At 37.3% G+C, this 19,406-nt stretch overlaps 1 protein-coding gene across 20 annotated transcripts in view; it reads left to right on the top strand.

Annotated features, from left to right (window-relative positions):
• The window catches only part of ZNF485 (zinc finger protein 485), a 586,403-nt gene that overhangs the window by 11,915 nt on the left and 555,082 nt on the right, over positions 1 to 19,406 (top strand). For 7 of the 20 annotated variants that reach the window (XR_008616207.1, XM_055081189.1, XM_055081185.1 and 4 more), the window contains exons 1-4: positions 472 to 643; positions 1,042 to 1,128; positions 2,957 to 3,084; positions 3,561 to 3,651. Coding sequence is in view for 11 of the 20 variants with exons in the window: in XM_055081189.1 (XP_054937164.1) it covers positions 2,976 to 3,084; positions 3,561 to 3,651 (200 nt within the window). In the remaining 9 variants the exon portion in view is untranslated. Of the gene's footprint in view, positions 1 to 471; positions 644 to 1,041; positions 1,129 to 2,956; positions 3,085 to 3,560; positions 3,652 to 4,947; positions 5,029 to 5,763; positions 6,800 to 19,009; positions 19,078 to 19,406 lie in introns of those variants that run through there. The other 13 variants (XR_008616210.1, XR_008616211.1, XR_008616208.1 and 10 more) reach the window with 6 other exon arrangements.

Raw genomic sequence — 19,406 nt, 5'->3', positions numbered from 1 at the left:
CGGGGCACGAACTTGCGTCCCCTGCATCGGCAGGCGGACTCGCAACCACTGCGCCACCAGGGAAGCCCGAGAAACTAATTTTTAATGTTCTGGGTGCTATACTTTTCTAACATGCTTTTTCTTTGTTTGAGATTAAAACAGGATTACTTGGAAACAAACAAATGAACAAACCATAAATAGCTCCCCCGAAGTAACCTAAAACATGTTTTTCAGATCCAAATCAGTTTCTAGCAGTGGGTGCCAATTTTGGCTGAATATTAAAATCGTTTGGGAGCTTTAAAAAATCCCGATGCCAGGACCACACCCAGAGCATTAACGCAAAATCTGTGGAGTTGGGACCAAGGCGTAATTAATTTTTCAAGCTCCCCAGGTGATGCCAACGTGCGCATATAGGATGAAGAACCTAAGACGCCGGAATGTATCCCAGACTACATTTCCCAGAGGCCTCCGCGGTCACTTCCGTTTCCGGCCCTGCCCGCCTCCGTTTGAGTAGAGCGCGGCACCGGCGTGCTCGGCTTGCACCTGTGTCTCGGCTGTAACTACAGTGAGGGTGGTCACGGCTCCTCAGCGTGCGCAGCATGCTGGCCCAACCCTCCCAGCTTGGTCGGGAACGGCTGCCGCCGGACTGGGGCACAAAGACCTGGTGCGCTCCTCCTTTCCCCGAGGGGCAGGTTGAGGAAAGAGCGGGCTAGGAGGGGCGGGCAGATGTGAGCGGGGCCCCAACCCCAGGAGCCGTGTTGTCCCAGAAGGTTTAAAGGCTTGCGCTGAGGGCCAGGGATTGAGTCTCCGACGAGACTTTCCACATGTGTTGGCGAAGGGGTCTGCTGACTCACAGTCAGAGCTTGGCCTGGAGCTTGCTGCAAGGCCGGACTCCAGGCAGGCGTTCCGTGCCCTTTCTTCCTGCCCTTAACCACCTTCACGTCTCGACCTTTGTGGGGAGTAGGGAGGGTGGCGGACTGTTCTCCTTCAGCGTGCAGAGAGCGAGTTCTAGCTAGTACCGAACATGGAGGGACTTCCTCATATTTCCTTTCTTCTTCCCAGGTTGGGTTAGTCAAGATTCTTTGTCCTGGCCTGGGAGAACAGTTCAGGGGACAGAGGGCTGCAAGACTACCAAGAACCCAGATCCAGGTAAGTTTGACTTTTCCTTTTCCTGAGAAATCGCTGTTGTTTCAAAATGAAGTTGGGTTTATGCCTCTTGCTTGGAAAATGCTCTGACCAGTGTATGGACCAAGCTGCCTGAGCCAATCCTGGAGTGGTGTAGCTCTACAGAGAAGGGGCCCCTCTCCTCACTGTCATCCCTTCATGTCCTTCTCTCTACCCATTACAGAGTCATTCACCAAATAGATTATTGGTCCTCATGCTTTCTAGAGTGCTAGAAAGTGAAACATACTTTGTAATAAGGTACAGCTGTTACCTCAAAGACATTGCTAACTCAGAGATAATAGAAAAACAGACACGTAGCATAAAAAGACGTAACAGGCTTTACGTTAATCATGAATGATACACATGACACAGCCATGGTAGTGCTCTCTTGACCTTCAGGGGTCAGAGGAGTCTTTAGGGTGGGGTGGTGGGTAGTGGTGGTGATCATTATGGTTCTTACTGAAGAATAAATGAAATTTGCATATTTGGAGAGTTTGGGGTGACTAGGGGAAGGCGCTGCAACATGAGTGAAGCCGTTACATCTGAACCATGAATGAGCTAGCCCCGGAGAAAGTTGGAAACGTTCAGTGTCTAGAATGCCAGGTTGGAATTTGCCTTAATCCTGGAGAAAACTGGGTTTTGAAGGACTTTGAGAAGTTGACAGGAGGTAATGAACATTTTGAAGGAAGTAATAAATAGTTGAGTATTTATTATGCAAACTAAGAGTAACAAAAATTTTTAAAAATTAAAGATTCCCCATATTCTTATGACCCTAGCGAATCAAATTATTTCATTTGAAACACCTTTGCATGTGTATTTTTTAGGCTTACCCATTTTTTCCTTTTAATATGCCGTAGCCATTTCTTCTAGTTTGCTCCATAGTTTCATTACCACTTTTTATAGCTCCTTTTTAATATTGTATACTCAACCAGCCTGTGACCTTGAGCAAGTTCTTTCAACTCTCTGAGCCTTAGTATTCTTTAATGTAAAATAGATTTACTTTATACATTTCTGGTGGAAATACAGAGGGATGTTGTATGTCTTAGGGCTCAGCACTGTGCCTGGTACATATTAGGTTGTTACTGCTATGAATGGCAATTAACAAATACATATTTATTGCTGTAAATTCTAGGATAAAGCCAGTATCATTTTGCATGTCTTTCAGTGTTTCTATTCATTTGTTGAATGACACATCCTTGAACATGCCCATGTGTCAGGCAGTGTTTTAGGCTGGGGAGACAGCAGTGACCCAAGTGGTCCCTGCCCTCCTGGAGCTCTCATTATAGAGTGTACTGACCATAAATCTAAACCTCTCCTGCCTGGCAGTGAGAAACCCTGTGGAAAATAAAAAATAAAGTGGGTCATGGGATAGAAAGTAGTAGAAGATGGGAGAAGAGTAAAGAAGAACTTTCTGACGAAGTGACATTTAAGCAATTTCACTTCATCCCTACAAAGTGAGGGATGAGCAAACACCAGGCCCCGAGGAGCGAGCATGATAGGCATATTGGAAGAACACCAGGAGGGCAGTGTGATGGAAGTATGAGGGGTCACGAATCACTTCACTTTCCAGCCTCTCATCTTTTAGTATTTCGTTCCTCTGAAGCAAGTCTGCTTTCCGAGGATGTCATATACGTTCCTCGTTGGTCCTTTCGTTAACTGTGTCCCACTTTTCTCCTCATAAACAATCTGAGCTATCAGAAGCTGACTTTGAATGTCTTGCCTTCCTTCTCCAGTGAGGCCTTCCTGGCTCCCTACCTCAGGGGCAAGGGAATCAATGGTTCCTGGGTGAACGGAATTGGGTTTGATTTTGCAGGGATCACTGACATTTGGGGATGTGGCTGTGGCCTTTACCCAGATTGAAGGGAGATACCCGATGCTGCTCAGCGGGCCCTGTACAGGGATGTGATTTACTGGAGAACTATGGGAATCTCGTGTTTGTGGGTAAGGATTTTTTTCTCTTTAACTCAAAATTGGTCTGCTAGGCAACTGTGCATTTTCACAGGGTTAATGATTGGGGGTATTTAAACTTTTAAAATGGGTGGTTTTTGTTTGTTTGTTTGTTTTTACCATGGGCTTAGAGGCTGGAGTTCATGCTCCTTTCACTCAGAAAGGTCAGAGCCATACAGAGTTTAAGATGGGCAGCTTTGTGTGCAGTCTAGCCCAGTTCTCTAAATTTTGCATGTCACCATTCATCTGCCACCAACAATAGGAGTTTCCTGTCCTCAAAGAGGCCTGGTTTTCTAACTGACTTCCACTCCTACATTTCTATGACTGTGATTTGGATGTCCTTGATACCACCCTCTAGGCCTTCCTGACATATCCATGCTCTGTGTAGACCCCCAAGTTGAGACTGAGATTTGGGATAACTCCTGGTGCTCATAACCACAGTCATGTTCCTTTTCTTTCTCTGTGAACAGGGCTTCTCTCTTCCAAACCCAAGCTAATAACCCAGTTGGATGGAAGAGCCATGGATGGAAGTATAAGAGGTTCCATCAGGTACCTATGCAGGTGAGTGAGTCCGGAGCTCAGCACACAGAACAGTGAGGAGGGAGTTCTTGGTCAGAAGACTCATCTTAGAGAGTCCATGTCCATGCAGAAGGGCTGTGGCAGTTGACACTAGCTGCCTCTTTTTAATGTCATCTTCATGTCAAATGACTTGCCATTTTTCTCATTCTTTCTACTCCTGCTCCTTTCACAAGGGCCTCAGGCCTCTGACTTTCCACCCTGAAATCAGTCTCTGTATGTGTTGTTTCCCTCCCCATTTTCAGGCACTTGTCAGGCTACACTTTGTTTCTACCTTCTGTCCATTCTCAATGTCTTCCAAATTCTCCTATGGTTAGCTAGACGAATGGCTATTTAACTCTTTCTAGTTTTAATATCTGTATCCCTGATCATGCAGTGGGGCAGTGGCAGATTCCAGTTATAAGCATATTTTCCTGACTATCAGGTGATTACTATTTTTGGCAAAGAAACTGATGGGGAAGCACTTTCTTCCCTTTCCCTCTGGTCTTCTTTTATTTCTTTTCTCTGTTATCATCTGCTCTTGGCTCTCATTTTTTTCTGTGTATACTTTGCATAAATTTATGTATGTCACTTTCTCCATGTCATCGTTCAGTTCTAAATCTTTAAACATGGATATTTCTCTCACCTAAAATGTGTATCCTTTTAAAATGTGAATTGTCATTTTTCCTATATCATCTTCAGGGAAACTTTTATAATTGTGCTTCATGGAAAATACCAGTGATGCATAATCTTGCTTAAACTGTTTTTTTTTCCTTTAGACCTCTAAACTATTCTTTTTTAAAATTGAAATATAATAGACATATAACATTATATTAGTTTCAGGTGTACAATGTAATGATTTAATATTTGTATGTATTGGGAAATGATCACCATAATATGTCTAGTTAACATCTATCACCATACATAGTTACAAAAATTTTTTTTCTTGTGATGAGAAGTTGTAAGGTTTACTCTCTTAGCAACTTACAAATATGCACTACAGTGTTATTAACTAGAGTTGCCATGCTGTACATTACGTCGCCATGACTTATTTTATAACTGGAATTTTGTGTGTGTGTGTGTGTTTTAATGCTTTTCAGTAATTCCATTTGTTTTTACTATGTTGAACATTTCCCCCCTAAATGCTTGTGTAGCTTCTTTATAGAGTAACAGTAGTAACTCAGTCTTTCTTATTCTTTCTGTTTTAATTTTGGTATTGGGTTGGGATAGGTATATGTTATTATACAAGGAAGTATTTAATCCACGTCTTTTATTAGGAAATTGTTGTTCTTTTAAATTCAGCATAGATATTGAATTTTATCAAATGCCTTTTCAACATATATGGAGATGACATCTGTCTTTTCCCTTTTGGTTGTTAATATGGTAAGTTTTATTCTTAATTATCTTAATGACTTGGCATTCTTAGTAGAGCCCCACTTGGTCATGGACTATTACATTATTCTTTTAACGTGTCAGTAGATGATACTGTTTGCTAATGTTTTATTTAAGTTTTTGCATTGATACTTACAAGAAATTTGTTTATATTTTTCATTTTCATTGAGTTTTGATTTAAATTTTGTAATAATTTTTGTGAAAATTTTTGATCCTTCCTATTTTCATTCTTTGTTATAATTTCACATGATAATTCACATGGTAACTGGTTCCCTGAAGGTTTGGGTGTTTTTTTTTTTGTTTTTTTTAAAACTTGTTTTTTGTGGTAGGGAGCAGGGGAGAGGAATTGGGGGGTAATTCTTCAGCAGTATTCTCTCTTATATAGTAACTTGGCCAACTAGATTTTTGCTCTCTCTTGAAACAGTTTTGGTAATTTACATTTTCCTAAAAAATATCCAGTAATTAAAGTTCTCAAATTTATCTGCATAGTATTGAACAAAGTAGACTTTTATGATTCTACATATATCCTTTACATTTATGGTTACTTTTATCCTGTATATTCATGGTTACTTTCTTATGATTTCTTACATTATTTATTTGTTTTTTTTCCCCATTTTCCCCCCTTCATTAGCTCTGTTTTACTTTTTATGGACTCTTAGATGTCTTTACTAGTGTTACTGTTTTCTGTTTTTTAATCTTTAACTCCTTTTTCTTTTTTCCCCTTAGGTTTATTTACTTTTTCTAACCTTTTATAGTTGATTCATTAATCAATTAATTCATTGATTTTTTTCTTATTTATGTGATATAAATATTTAAAACTGTAAACTTCTGTTTGTGCAGTGTTTTGGTTGTATTGTAGTTTTTATTGTCATTATTTTTTAGATATTTTGCAATTTGCATTTTGATTTCTCTGATCAAAGTATTGAGAGTCATAAGCTAACCTTCCTTTTTCTTTCTTAAAACCTTTTTAAAATTTAACACATATATAGAAGAGTCGATTTTATGTATATATGGTCTAAATAGGTATTTTTGAAATGAATATTCATGTAACCAGCACTCAGCTTAAGAAAGGGAACACTGGCAGTACTCTACTAAATCATACCTCATCCCTTCCAATCATTAGCCACACTCTCCTCCTCCCCCTGAACTAACACTGTAATTTATTTTGGGCTGTTTTTTTAACTTTATATGAATGGAACTATATATTTTTTTGATGTGGCTTTTTATGCGTAACATTTTGTGAGATTCATTCATTTTCATGCATTTTCCTTCCTGTGGATCATTAGAATGCACGTTTAAACATAATTGCTAGGCCCCACCCTCAGCACTTTTTATTCATTAGGTCTGAAATGTGGACTGAAAATCTCTACAAGTTCTTAGGTGATGCTGATGCTGTTGTTACTGATCTGGAGACCAGGCTCTTAAAACTACTGCAATAGAGTATTTCATTATCTCATATTTTGGATGGATATTTGGGATGTTTCTAGCTTTTGAGAATTAAAAATGGTATGAACATTTCAAATATGTTATTGCTTGGTTCATATGTGGATGCATATCTTTTGGGGTGGGATTTCTAGCTTATAGGATATGCATATATTCAACTTTAGTACATAATGCCAAGTAGTTTTTCAAAGTTTTGTACCTATTTATATTTGCATCATCAGTGTGTGAGGAGTACTCATTGTTCCGTATCCTTGTCAGCACTTAATATTGTCAGTCCGTTGAAGTTAATTGTTCTTTGGGTGTATCATGTATCTCATAGTGTCTTTCTTTTTTTTTTTTTAAGAATTTTATTTTACTTTTATTTATTTATTTATTTATTTTTGGCTGTGTTGGGTCTTTGTTGCTGTGCGCGGGCTTTCTCTAGTTGCGGAGAGCGGGGGCTACTCTTTCTTGCGGTGCACGGGCTTCTCATTGCGGTGGCTTCTCTTGTTGCAGAGCATGGGCTCTAGGTGCGCAGGCTTCAGTAATTGTGGCTTGCAGGCTCTAGAGCACAGCCTCAGTAGTTGTGGTGCACGGGCTTAGTTGTTTCACAGCATGTGGGATCTTCCCAGACCCGGGCTTGAACCCGTGTCCCCTGTGTTGGCAGGCAGATTCTTAACCACTGTGCTACCAGGAAAGTCCCTCATTTTGTCTTCATATCCATATCCCTGGTATCTAATGAGGTGGAGGACATTTCAAATGTTTATTGGCCATTATATGTCATCTTTTACGGAGTGTCTATTAAAAAAAAAACTCTTTGTTGATTATATATCTGGTATTGCCCTTCTCTCTGTGGTTTGCTTTTTACTAATAGTGGCCTTTTGATGAATATGAGGTTTTAATTTTAATGAGCTCTATTTTATTAATCTTTTCCTTTCTTGTAATTATGTTTTGTGTACTGTTTAGTAAATCTTTCCTTTCCTCAAGTTTATAAAGATACTCTTCTGTGTTAACTTTTAGAAGCTTTATTGCTTGTCCTTTACATTTAGATTTGCCATCCTGTTAGAATTGATTTTTGTGCATGGTATGAGATAGGGTTCATGTTTACTCCTCCCTCCCCCCAATATGCCAGTGTAGTCTTTTCATTGCTGCTCTGCAAAGTTACCTTTGTCATAGAACATGAATCCATGCCTTTCTCTTCATATGACTGATTTGCCTCCACTTACCTTTACAATCAGAATCTTGAAATTTTCTGTAGCTTAATCATTACACATTAAATACATATCCCATCAAAGGCCATTTGAAGGATCTGGGCTGTTTATTACCAGACTTCACCTCCAATTTTGCATTAAAAAAATAAGTCTTAGCTCTAGTATCTGATGAATGGAATTTCTCTTCAGGCTAATAAATATAAATGTATATAAAAATAAAAATAAAAATATATATGTATGTGTGTGTGTGTACATCTTTATCTCTGAGCCATTAAATGTTGGTTCTCTGCTAAATTCACATAGAGGAATGTTATTCTCAAATTCTTGGACATGTACAGTGTTATATTACAATGTTCTCAAATGTACCTCCCTATAGGAGCCTGTCCTAGTAATCCTGGCTTGCTTTGTGATACTTGGTTTTCTCCCCAAAGTTGTGTTTATCCTCAAATTTTAATCTTTTTTTCTTTTTTGGTGTTTCCTGTGTTACCTTCCTAACTTACCAACTTCTTAGATGCTCCTTGCATTCTTTAAACACAATATTTATAACTTCTGTTTCCTTAGATCCTATTTACTTCTCCCACCTTTAGTCTTGCCATCTTTTCTTAGCAAGAATCACAAGTGGGATGAATTAATTTTACATAACCTTTAGTTGTATAGAATAGAATGTTATTCTTATCCATGTGCAGCTCTCAGTTTCAGTATTTCCACATAGAGAACATTTGAATTAAAAAATTTTTTTTCAGTTCAGGAGTACATATTTGAAACAAAGATGTCAGCCCTACAGCAAAAACTTCTGAGAGATCTGATTTGGGAGAACAGACAAAAAGTGTCATGATGGAAAGAGGCCTGGATTGGGAAGGCAGAAGTTGCATAGAGAAGACACACTATAAATGCGAGGAATGTGGGAAAGTCTTCAAATATAATTCCTCCTTTATTAGCCACCAGAGAAATCATACTGGTGAGAAACCCCATAAATGTAAAGAATGTGGGATAGCCTTTATGAGCAGCTAATCCCTTTAAAATCATCATAAAATTTCCATAGGCAAGAAATGTTTCAGATGTATTAAATGTAGGAAATTTCCTCAGGAAGCACTCAACATTTGTTAATCATCAGAAAATTCATTCTAGAGAGAAACTCCATAAATGCAATGAATGTGGAAAACTTTCAGAAATAATTCTATTCTTTTAAGTCACCAGAGACTTCATACTGGTTAGAAACCCTACTAATATAATGATTGTGGGAAAGCCTTTGCTCAGAATTCAGGCCTTGCTCATTATGTGAAAATACATAGTGGAGAGAAGCTATTTAAATGTAATGAATGTGGGAAAACTTTCAGGGATAACTCGGCTGTCTTGTAACATCAGAGAATACATACTGGTGAGAAACTGTATCAGTGTAATGAATGTGTATTTAGGAAAAGCTCAAAGAATGCATACAGGAGAGAAACCTTATCTCTGTAGTAAATGTGGAAAATCTTTCAGGTATAGCTCATCCTTTGCTGGACATCAGAAAACTCATAGTGGAAATAAACCCCATCAATAAACCCCATTACATCAATGTAATGACTGTGGGAAAGCCTTTAGGAAGAGCTCAGTCCTTTATTGAATATCAGAGAATTCTTACTGGAGAAAAGCCCTATCGCTGTAAGAAATGTGGTAAATCTTCAGGCATAGCTCTGGCCTTGCTGAACATCAGAAAATCCATACAGGAGAAAAACCTTATGAATGTAATGAATGTGGGAAGGCTTTTCCTCAGAATTCAAGCCTCAAACAACATAAGAAAATTCATAACAAAGAAAGCCATCAAATGTAGTTAGTTTGGTAAATCATGCAGAGGTAGTTTATTCCTTTTTGACCATCAAGGAGGAGACATTCAATAAATTATACACTTAATGAATATATTCTGTGATCCTCTATCCTGGAAAACTTCTCACTTGTGAGGATGTTCATTGTAGTATGGTTTGTACTAGTGAAATATTTGAAGAACTTAAACGTAGCAAGAGCCTAAGTGCTACTATGTAGCAAGTGAAAAGAATGAGGTAGAGCTCTATATACAACCATAGATATATCTCCATGATACCTTGATAAGTTAAAAAAGCAAATTGCAAAGAATTAATATTGTAAAAATGGCCATACTACCCAGAGCAATCTACAGATTTAATGTCATCTCTATCAAATTACCCATGACATTTTTCACAGAACTAGAACAGATAATCCTGAAATTTACACAGAACCACAAAAGACCCAGAATTGTGAAAGCAATCCTGAGAAAAAAGAACAAAGCTAGAGGTCTAACCCTCCCAGACTTCAGACAATACTACAAAACTACAGTAATCAAAACAGCATTGTATTGGCACAAAAACAGGCACATGGCTCAATGGAACAGAATAGAGAGCCCAGAAATAAACCCAAACACCTATGGGCAATTAATCTTTGACAAAGGAGGTGAGAATATACAATGGAGAAAAGACAGTCTCTTCATTAAGTGGTGTTGGGAAAGCTGGACAGCTGCATGTAATAAATCAATGAAGTTAGAACATGCCCTCACACCATACACAAAAATAAATGCAAAATGGCTTAAAGACTTAAATGTAAGACACCATAAAACTCCTAGAAGAGAACATAGGCAAAACATTCTCTGGCATAAGTCATAGCAATGTTTTCTTAGGTCAGTCTCCGGAGGAAAAAAAAATAAAAGCAAAAACAAACAAATGGGACCTAATCAAACTTTGCACAGCAAAGGAAACCATAAACGAAACAAAAAGACAACCTGTGGACCAGGAGAAAATATTTGCAAGCAATGTGACTGAGAAGGGCTTGATTTCCATAATATACAAACAGCTCATACAGCTCAATTAAAAAGAATAAAAATGAAATCCCAATCAAAAAATGGGCAGAAAACCTAAATAGACGTTTCTCCAGAGAGGACATTCAGATGGCCAATAGGCACATGAAAAGATACTCGGGATTGCTAATTATTAGAGAAATGCAAATCAAAACTGCAGTGAGGTATCTCCTCACACCGGTCAGAATGGCCATGATCAAGAAGTCTACAAACAATAAATGCTGTAGAGGGTGTGGAGAAAAGGGAATCCTCCTACACTGTTGGTGGGAATGTAAATTGATACAGTCACTATGGAGAGCAGTATGGAGGCTCCTTAAAAACTAAAAATAGATACCATATGATCGAGCAGTCCCTAATTTAAAAAGATACATGCACCCTAATGTTCAATGCAGCATTATTTACAATAGCCAAGACATGGAAGCCACTTAAGTGTCTGCTGACAGATGAATGGATAAAGAAGAGGTGGTATATAGATACACATATATATGATAGAATATTACCCAGCTATAAAAAAGAATGAAATAATGCTATTTACAGCAACATGGGTGGACCTAGAGATGATCATATTTAGTGAAGTAAGAGAAAGACAAATATCATATGATATCACTTATTTCTGGAATCTAAAAGAATAATACAAATGAACTTATTTACAAAACAGAAACAGACTCACAGGCACAGAAAACAAACCTATGGTTACCAAAGGGGATAGCTGAGGCGGGGATGGGGGGAGATAAATTGGGAATTTGGGATTAGCAGATACACACTACTATATATAAAATAGATAAACAACAAGGACCTACTGTACAGCACAGTGAACTATCTTCAGTATCTTATAATAACCTATAATGGAAAAGAATCTGAAGAAGAATATTTATATGATGACTGAATCACATTGTTGTACACCTGAAACTAACACAACGTTGTAAATAAACTTTAAAAAAAGTAAGTTGCTTTTATATATTATGGTCTTATTTATATTTTAAAAAATGAAGCTATTTTTTGTTAATATATACATGCGTGCACCTGCGCACGTGCGCACACACACAGAGAGAAAGAGATCTGGAAAAGTAAAGGCCAAAACAGTTGTTATCTTTGAGAAGACTGATATTGATTTGATGAAGTGAAATTTTGACTTTGGCTGTGTTTTTTGAAATATTTAATCAAGCATACATTCATGTATTTTCTATCATTTAACATAGTTGTCTTTCTTTTTTTTAATTATATTTTTATTTTTGGCTGTGTTGGTCCTTCGTTTCTGTGCAAGGGCTTTCTCCAGTTGTGGCGAGCGGGAGCCACTCTTCATCGTGGTGCATGGGCCTCTTACTGTCACGGCCTCTCCCGTTCCAGAGCACAGGCTCCAGACGCGCAGGCTCTGTAGTTGTGGCTCACGGGCTTAGTTGCTCCGCGGCATGTGGGATATTCCCGGACCAGGGCTTGAACCCGTGTCCCCTGCATTGGCAGGCAGATTCTCAACCACTGCGCCACCAGGGAAGCCCCATAGTTGTCCTTCTAAATTAGAAACTTCAGAAGCCATAAAAAAACACATAAACATTAAAGAATTTTGTATGACCTGTGGCTTCACAGTGTTAAAATACAAAGAACCAGACTTGGAGACAATGTTACCACCATTGTATGTAACAAATAATACTTAGAATATCTAAAGAGTTCTTAAAAATCTATAAGAAAAATATAAAAATCTCAGGGGAGAAGTTGTGTGGGATATGATTGTACAGTTGTCAAAAACAACCCCCAAATGGTCAAATTTAAAAAGAGATGACCGGCTTTAGAGAGATGTGAATTAAAATGATCACAATTTTTTTTGCCTATTGGGCAAAAGTTAATAAGATACTTGGTGCTTTAAAAAATTTTTTTTTGGCTGTGTCGGGTCTTTGTTGCAGCATGTGGGATCTTTCATTGTGGCATGTGGGCTTCTCTCTAGTTGTGGCTTGCAGGTTTTCTCTCTCTAGTTGTGGCCCATGGGCTCCAGAGTGCATGGGCTCTATAATTTGCAGCACGTGGGCTCTCTAGTTGAGGCATGGCCTCAGTAACCCCATGGCATGTGGACTCAGTTTCCCAACCAGGGATCGAACCCGCATTGGAAGGCAGATTCTCCACCAGGAAAGTCCCTTTGGTGCTTTTGAAGGTGCAAGAAAACAGGCACACTTACATGTTGAAAGAATTCTGAATTAACAGTGTGATGGTGAGAAGCATAAATTTTACTATATCCACCAACTTTTAAAAAGTTTTTACTCTTTGACCTAACATTTCTATTTCTAAAATTGTATAAATAGTAAAACGGTCTTTAGATAATTATAGTAATGAAAAGTTGAAGTCACTGAAATATCTATCACCAGGGCAATGTTTAAAATACAGCCCATACATTCTTTGGGCTGTCATGCAGTCATTTAATTAATCAATTAACATTTAATGAGTTAAACTTTATGAACTGACAGGGAAAGATGTCTAAGACGTTAAATGGGGAAAAAAAAGCCAGATCGTTCAATAATGATACCACTGTTATATAGTTTACACATTACTTGAATCTTTTACAATAAAAATATATCACTGGTAGTTTAAAATATAAAATAAAGCGATGTTATAGAGGAATAGAAAAGAAAGGAACTAAGCATTCAACTCAAGAACCTAGAAAAGGGCCAGAATAAATCAGAAGAAGCACAGTTGGGCATATGTGCATTATTGTTAGTGTGAAAACTGGTTAATCTTTGGATACCAGTTTCACAATATGAATGAAAGTCTACTAAATGTATGTTCCCATTGACCCAGAAAAACCACTCTCAGACTGTTTAAGGAAATAATTAGACTAGCTTAAAGAGATTGTATTGCTCATCATAGCATTGTTTGTAATAAAATCCTGGAAAGAGATGGAAATAACATCCAAGTAGGGAAATGTTTATAGGATTTTCATAGCCTGGTATCCTAGTTACTGTTGATGCATAATAACCCCAAACTTAGTTATCATTTTGTTAGGCCCATAGATTTTGTGGATCAAGAACTCAGAAAGGGCATTTCCCAGCGGTCCAGTGATTAAGACTCTGCCTTCCAATGTAGGATTTTATCCCTGTTTGGGGAATTAAGATCCCACATTCTGCATGGTGTGTGTGTGTGTGGGTGGGGGGGGGCGGGGGAAGAATTCAGTAAGAGTATAGCAGGAACAACTTTATAACTCTATGATTGTGTCTCTGCTGGGAGAACTCTAGGCTGGAATTGACAGTTGGTGGAATAATCTGAAGCAGCCACGGCACAGTAGCCTGAAGTGGCTATTAAGCAGCTGAAAAGAGACTAGTCTGAATTGAGAAGTGCTGTAACTATAAAACATATACCAGATTCAAAGACTTAGTATGACAAAGAGAAACCAATATCTCAATTTTTAAATGATTGATTACATGTCAAATTTATTTATATAAATATATGTATTTATATATATTTTGGATATGTTGGGTTAAATTAAATATATTTATATTATTTAAATTGATTTTAATGTGGCTGCTAGAAAATTTAAAGTTATATCTGTGACCCACATTTGGGGTTCACATAATATTTTTAATTGGTTGATAGTGATACCAAGACATTTTCACAAATTTGGTGGTAGATGCTATTGGCTGGGATCTCAGCTAAGGCTGTTTGCAGGAATGCCTACACATGGTCTTTTCATGTGGCTGCTTGAGCTTCCTCATGGCATGATGGCCAAGATTCCAAGAGAGTATTCCAAGGGAATCAGGCAGAGAACCAATATTATCTGTTGTGAACTAACCTTGAAATAACTGTTACTTCCTCTGTAATCAAACTGACCCAAATTCAAAGGGGGAGGGAACACAAACCACACTTTGTCATGGGAGGAGTGTTAGAATCACACTGCAAGAAGAGCACATTAGAAGAGAGACATTGTTGTGTCCATATTGGAAAATACAGTTAACCACTGGAATATGATACAGCCAGTAAAAAAGATGGAGTATATGTTGAGTGAAAAAAGTAGGTTACAGAATAGTATCTAAAAGCTGTGTGACAGCGATTAGGAACATAAGCTTTGAAGTCAGGGTGCAAAATGTAGCTCACTTCTGTTTACTTTGTAAGAGCATTTCAAGTTATGTAGCCTATCAAAGTATCTACCTTGTGTAGGTAAAACAACAAAAGAAAACAAGACACCTTTCTTGGCTTAGCTTAAAGGAGAAACTGTTTTAAAATGCTTAACTGAATGCCAGGTTCCTAGTAAGCCTAAGGTAAATGTTAGCTGGTGCCATGTTAGGGATAATTATTGTCCTTTTTTTTTTTTTTGGTGTGTGTGTGTGTATATTTATTTATATAAATATATATATATACACATACATATATTCACACATACATATATGTATGTATAATGTGTGTGCATATGAATATATAAAATGTATCTGACTGAGTTGGTTAAAAGCCTCAGAAGAGTATGCTCTATCATTACCTACATCATGTACACAGTTCAGTGGAAGCAAGTGGTCAAGCACCATGAACATAGCCTGGGTACTGGCTTATCTTCTTGAGGTAACCTAATTTAGCATCTGAAAAATAATAAAATCTTACAAAATGGTAATAGTAATTATTGGATTTTAAAAATAATTCTGTATTTTTCAAAGATTTTTCTATTTTAAAAGTGTGGCATTTATCCAAATTAAGACAAGACAGGACAATAAAATAAAACTGACCAATATTTCTCATGAGCATAGAAGCAAAATATCCTCAACAGAATATTAGCAAATCAAATCCAGAAGAATATAGAAAGAATAATACACTGTGACCAAGTGGGGTTTATCCGAAGAATTTTAAGACTGGTTCCAAATTTGAAAATCAGACAATGTAATCTACATTAAAGAAGATTAAAGGTTGAAGAAGAAAAACCACGTAATCATACCAATTGATGCAGAAAAAGCACTTGACAATATAACATCCAGTTGTAACAAAAGTTTTCAGAAAACTAGGAAGAGAAGGGAACTGTCTCAAGGTAATAAAGGGCAACTACAAACCCCCTAGAGTTGGCATCATACTTAATGGTGAAAGAATTCTTTCCTTCTAAGATTGAAACAAGGTAAGGATGTCTGCTCTCACCACAGTTAATCAACATAGTACTGGCAGTTTTAACCAGTCCAACAAAGCAAGAAAAGGAAATTGGAAAGGAGGGAATGTAACTGTCCCTATTTGCAGATGATATGATTGAATATGTAGAAAATCCTAAGGAATCTACAAAAACAAAAGAAAAAACCAAAACAATTGCTAGAAATAATAAGTGAGTTTAACAGGTTATAGGATACAAAGTCAACACACAAAGATCATCTCAATTTCCGTATACTAGCAATATATAGTTGAAAGCTGAACTTAAAATACAATATACAACAGCTTAAAAAAATTCTTAAGTATAGGGAGGGGATATCTGTACGTGTATGGCTGATTCATTTTGTTGTGTGGTGCAGGCTAACCCGACATTGTAAAGCAACCATACTCCAATAAAAAATAATAAAAAATTCTTAAGTATAAATCTAAGAAAGATGTACAGGGTCTGTACACTGAGAACTACAAAATGCTGATGAAAGAAATGAAAGAAGACCTAAATAAATGGTCGTGGATGGGAACAGTCAACATAATCAAGATGTCAGTTCTTCAGAAAATGATCTATAGATTTAACAAAATACAAAAAAAAAAGTTCTAGCAGGCTTGTTTTGTAGATCTAGATAAGTTGATCCTAATTTATATGAAAGGGCAAAGTAACTAAGAACAGTTAAAACAGTTTTCAAAAAAAAAAAACGATGAAGAAGAAGAAACTTGGAGTACTTACATTATACAACTTAAGAGTTACTCTAAAGGTGCAGTAATTAAGACTGTGGTGAAGACATAGAAACACAGATCAGTGGAAGAGAGTAGAGAACCCAGAAATAGATCCACACAAATACAGCCAATCAATTTCTTTTTTACAAAGGTGCAAAAGCAATTCATTACAGAAAGCATAGCCCTTTCAAAAATTGATATTGGAGCCATTGGACATTTCATTAAAAAAAAAATCCTTGACCTAAACTTCATATCTTAAACATAAATTAGAAAGGATTATGGATCTGAATGTAAAGCACAAAACTATAAAAATTCTGGAAGTATAGGAGAAAATCTTCATGATTTTGGGTTAGGTAAATACTTCTTAGACATGACACCAAAAGCACAATCCATGCAAGAAAAAATTTTATAAATTGCACTTCATCCAAATTAACAACTTCTGCTCTAGACAAGAAAAATGAAAAGACAGCCTATAGATGGGAGATCACATATCTGCTAAAGGGCTTATATGCAGAACATAAAATGAATTTTAAAGCTGAAGAAAACAAGGGAATTCCCTGGGGGTCCAGTGGTTAGTACCCTGCGCTTTCACTGCCAAACAGTGCAGGTTCAATTCCTGATCGGGGAACTAAGATCCCGCAAGCTGCGTGGCATGACCAAAAAAAAAAAAAAACCCAAACCAAAAACAAAACAGAAACCCCCCCAAACAAACAAAAAACCCCAAACTGAGCAAAACAAAATGAAACCCAAGCAACCCAATTTAAAAATGGGTAAAAGATATTCATACAAAGGAGTTTTCACCAAAGAGAGTATAAAGATGGTAAGCATGTACATGAAAAGTTGTTCAATGTTATTAGCTATTAGGGAAATGGAAATTAAAATAAGGAGACCACTACACAATTAGTAGAACAACCAAAATAAAAAATATGCTAATGATACCAAGTGCTGATGAGAATACAGAGAAACCAAAACTCTCTTATGGTGCTGATAGGAATGCAGGATGATATGGTCACTCTGGAAAATGACTTGTCAATTAGAAAGAGAAAAACAGATATTGTATATTAACACATATGTGGAATCTGAAAAATTTGGTATAGACAATCTTATTTACAAAGCAGAAATAGAGACACAGACGTAGAGAACATAGGTATGGATACCAAGGGGGAAAAAAGGGGGTGGGATGAATGGGGAGATTGGGATTGACATATACACTATTGATACTATGTATAAAATAGATAACTAATGAGAACCTACTGTATAGCATAGGGAACTCTAGTCAGTGCTCTGTGGTGACCTAAATGAGAAGGAAATCCAAAAAAGAGGGGATGTATGTATATGTATAGCTGATTGACTTTGCTGTACAGTATAAACTAACACAATATTGTAAAGCAACTATACTCCCATAAAAATATAACATATAAAATTTTTTCTTATAAAGTTAAAGCATGGCAACCCCAGTCCTATGTATCTGCCTTAGAAAAAAGAAATTTATACTTACATAAAAACCTGTGCAACAGTATTAGTAGCAGCTTTATTTATAGTAGTAAAAAAACTGGAAACAATCCACATGTCCTTCAACAGGTGAATTATAAACTGGTAAATCCATGCAATATAAAAGTACATTAAAAAGGAAGAAACTAGGGGACTTCCCTGCTGGTGCAGTGGTTGAGACTCCCCACTCCCAATGCAGGGGGCCTGGGTTTGATCCCTGGTCAGGGAACTAGATCCCACATGCATGCTGCAACTAAGAGTTTGCATGCCACAACTAAGACCTGGCACAACCAAATAAATAAATATTAAAAAATAAATAAAAAGGAAGGAACTGTTGATCCACACAGCAGCTTGGGAGAATCTCGAAGGCATTATATTGGATGAAAGAAGCCACTGTGGAAAGGTTATATACTGCATGATTCCATTTATATGACATTCTCAAAAAGCAAACTATAGGAATGAAGAACAGATCAGCAGTTTCTAGGGATTATTGGTGGAGAGACGAGGTGACTGTCATGGGAGTTCAGTGGAAATATCCTGATTAGAAATATAATCTTGAGATACCTCACTATAGAGTTGATTTTTTTTTTTTGCACATGGCTTGCCATGGTTATAGATCCTGAATTACAATTCTTTCTTTTAATAAGTTTTTTCTATTTTTTTTTATACAGCAGGTTCTTATTAGTCATCAATTTTATACACATCAGTGTATACATGTCAATCCCAATTGCCCAATTCATCACACCACCACTCGCAACCGCTGCGGTTTCCCCCCCTTGGTGTCCATACGTTTGTTCTCTACATCTGTGTCTCAATTTCTGCCCTGCAAACTGGTTCATCTGAACCATTTTTCTAGGTTCCACATACATACGTTAATATACGATATTTGTTCTTCTCTTTCAGACTTACTTCACTCTGTATGACAGTCTCTAGATTCATCCACATCTCCACAAATGACCCAATTTCCTTCCTTTTTATGGCTGAGTTTATACACATCAGTGTATACATGTCAATCCCAATTGCCCAATTCATCACACCACCACTCGCAACCGCTGCGGTTTCCCCCCCTTGGTGTCCATACGTTTGTTCTCTACATCTGTGTCTCAATTTCTGTCCTGCAAACTGGTTCATCTGAACCATTTTTCTAGGTTCCACAAACATACGTTAATATACGATATTTGTTCTTCTCTTTCAGACTTACTTCACTCTGCATGACAGTCTCTAGATTCATCCACATCTCAACAAATGACCCAATTTCGTTCCTTTTTATGGCTGAGTAATATTCCATTCTATATATGTACAACATCTTCTTTATCAATTCGTCTGTCTGTCCATGGGCATTTAGGTTGCTTCCATGACCTGGCTATTGTAAATAGTGCTGCAGTGAACATTGGGGGGTACATGTGTCTTTGAATTGTAGTTTTCTCTGGGTATACGCCCAGTAGTGGGATTGCTGAATCATGTGGTAATTCTATTTTTAGTTTTTTAAGGAACCCTCCATACTGTTCTCCATAGTGGCTGTATCAGTTTACATTCTCACCAACAGTGCAAGAGGGTTCCCTTTTCTCCACACCCTCTCCAGCATTTGTTGT

Source organism: Physeter macrocephalus, chromosome 20 (assembly GCF_002837175.3).
Source record: "Physeter macrocephalus isolate SW-GA chromosome 20, ASM283717v5, whole genome shotgun sequence".
In the NCBI taxonomy this organism is placed as follows: Eukaryota; Metazoa; Chordata; class Mammalia; order Artiodactyla; family Physeteridae; genus Physeter; species Physeter macrocephalus.
The sequence above is the reverse complement of the archived record's forward strand: the minus strand, read 5'-3'. Positions and strand labels throughout refer to the sequence as shown.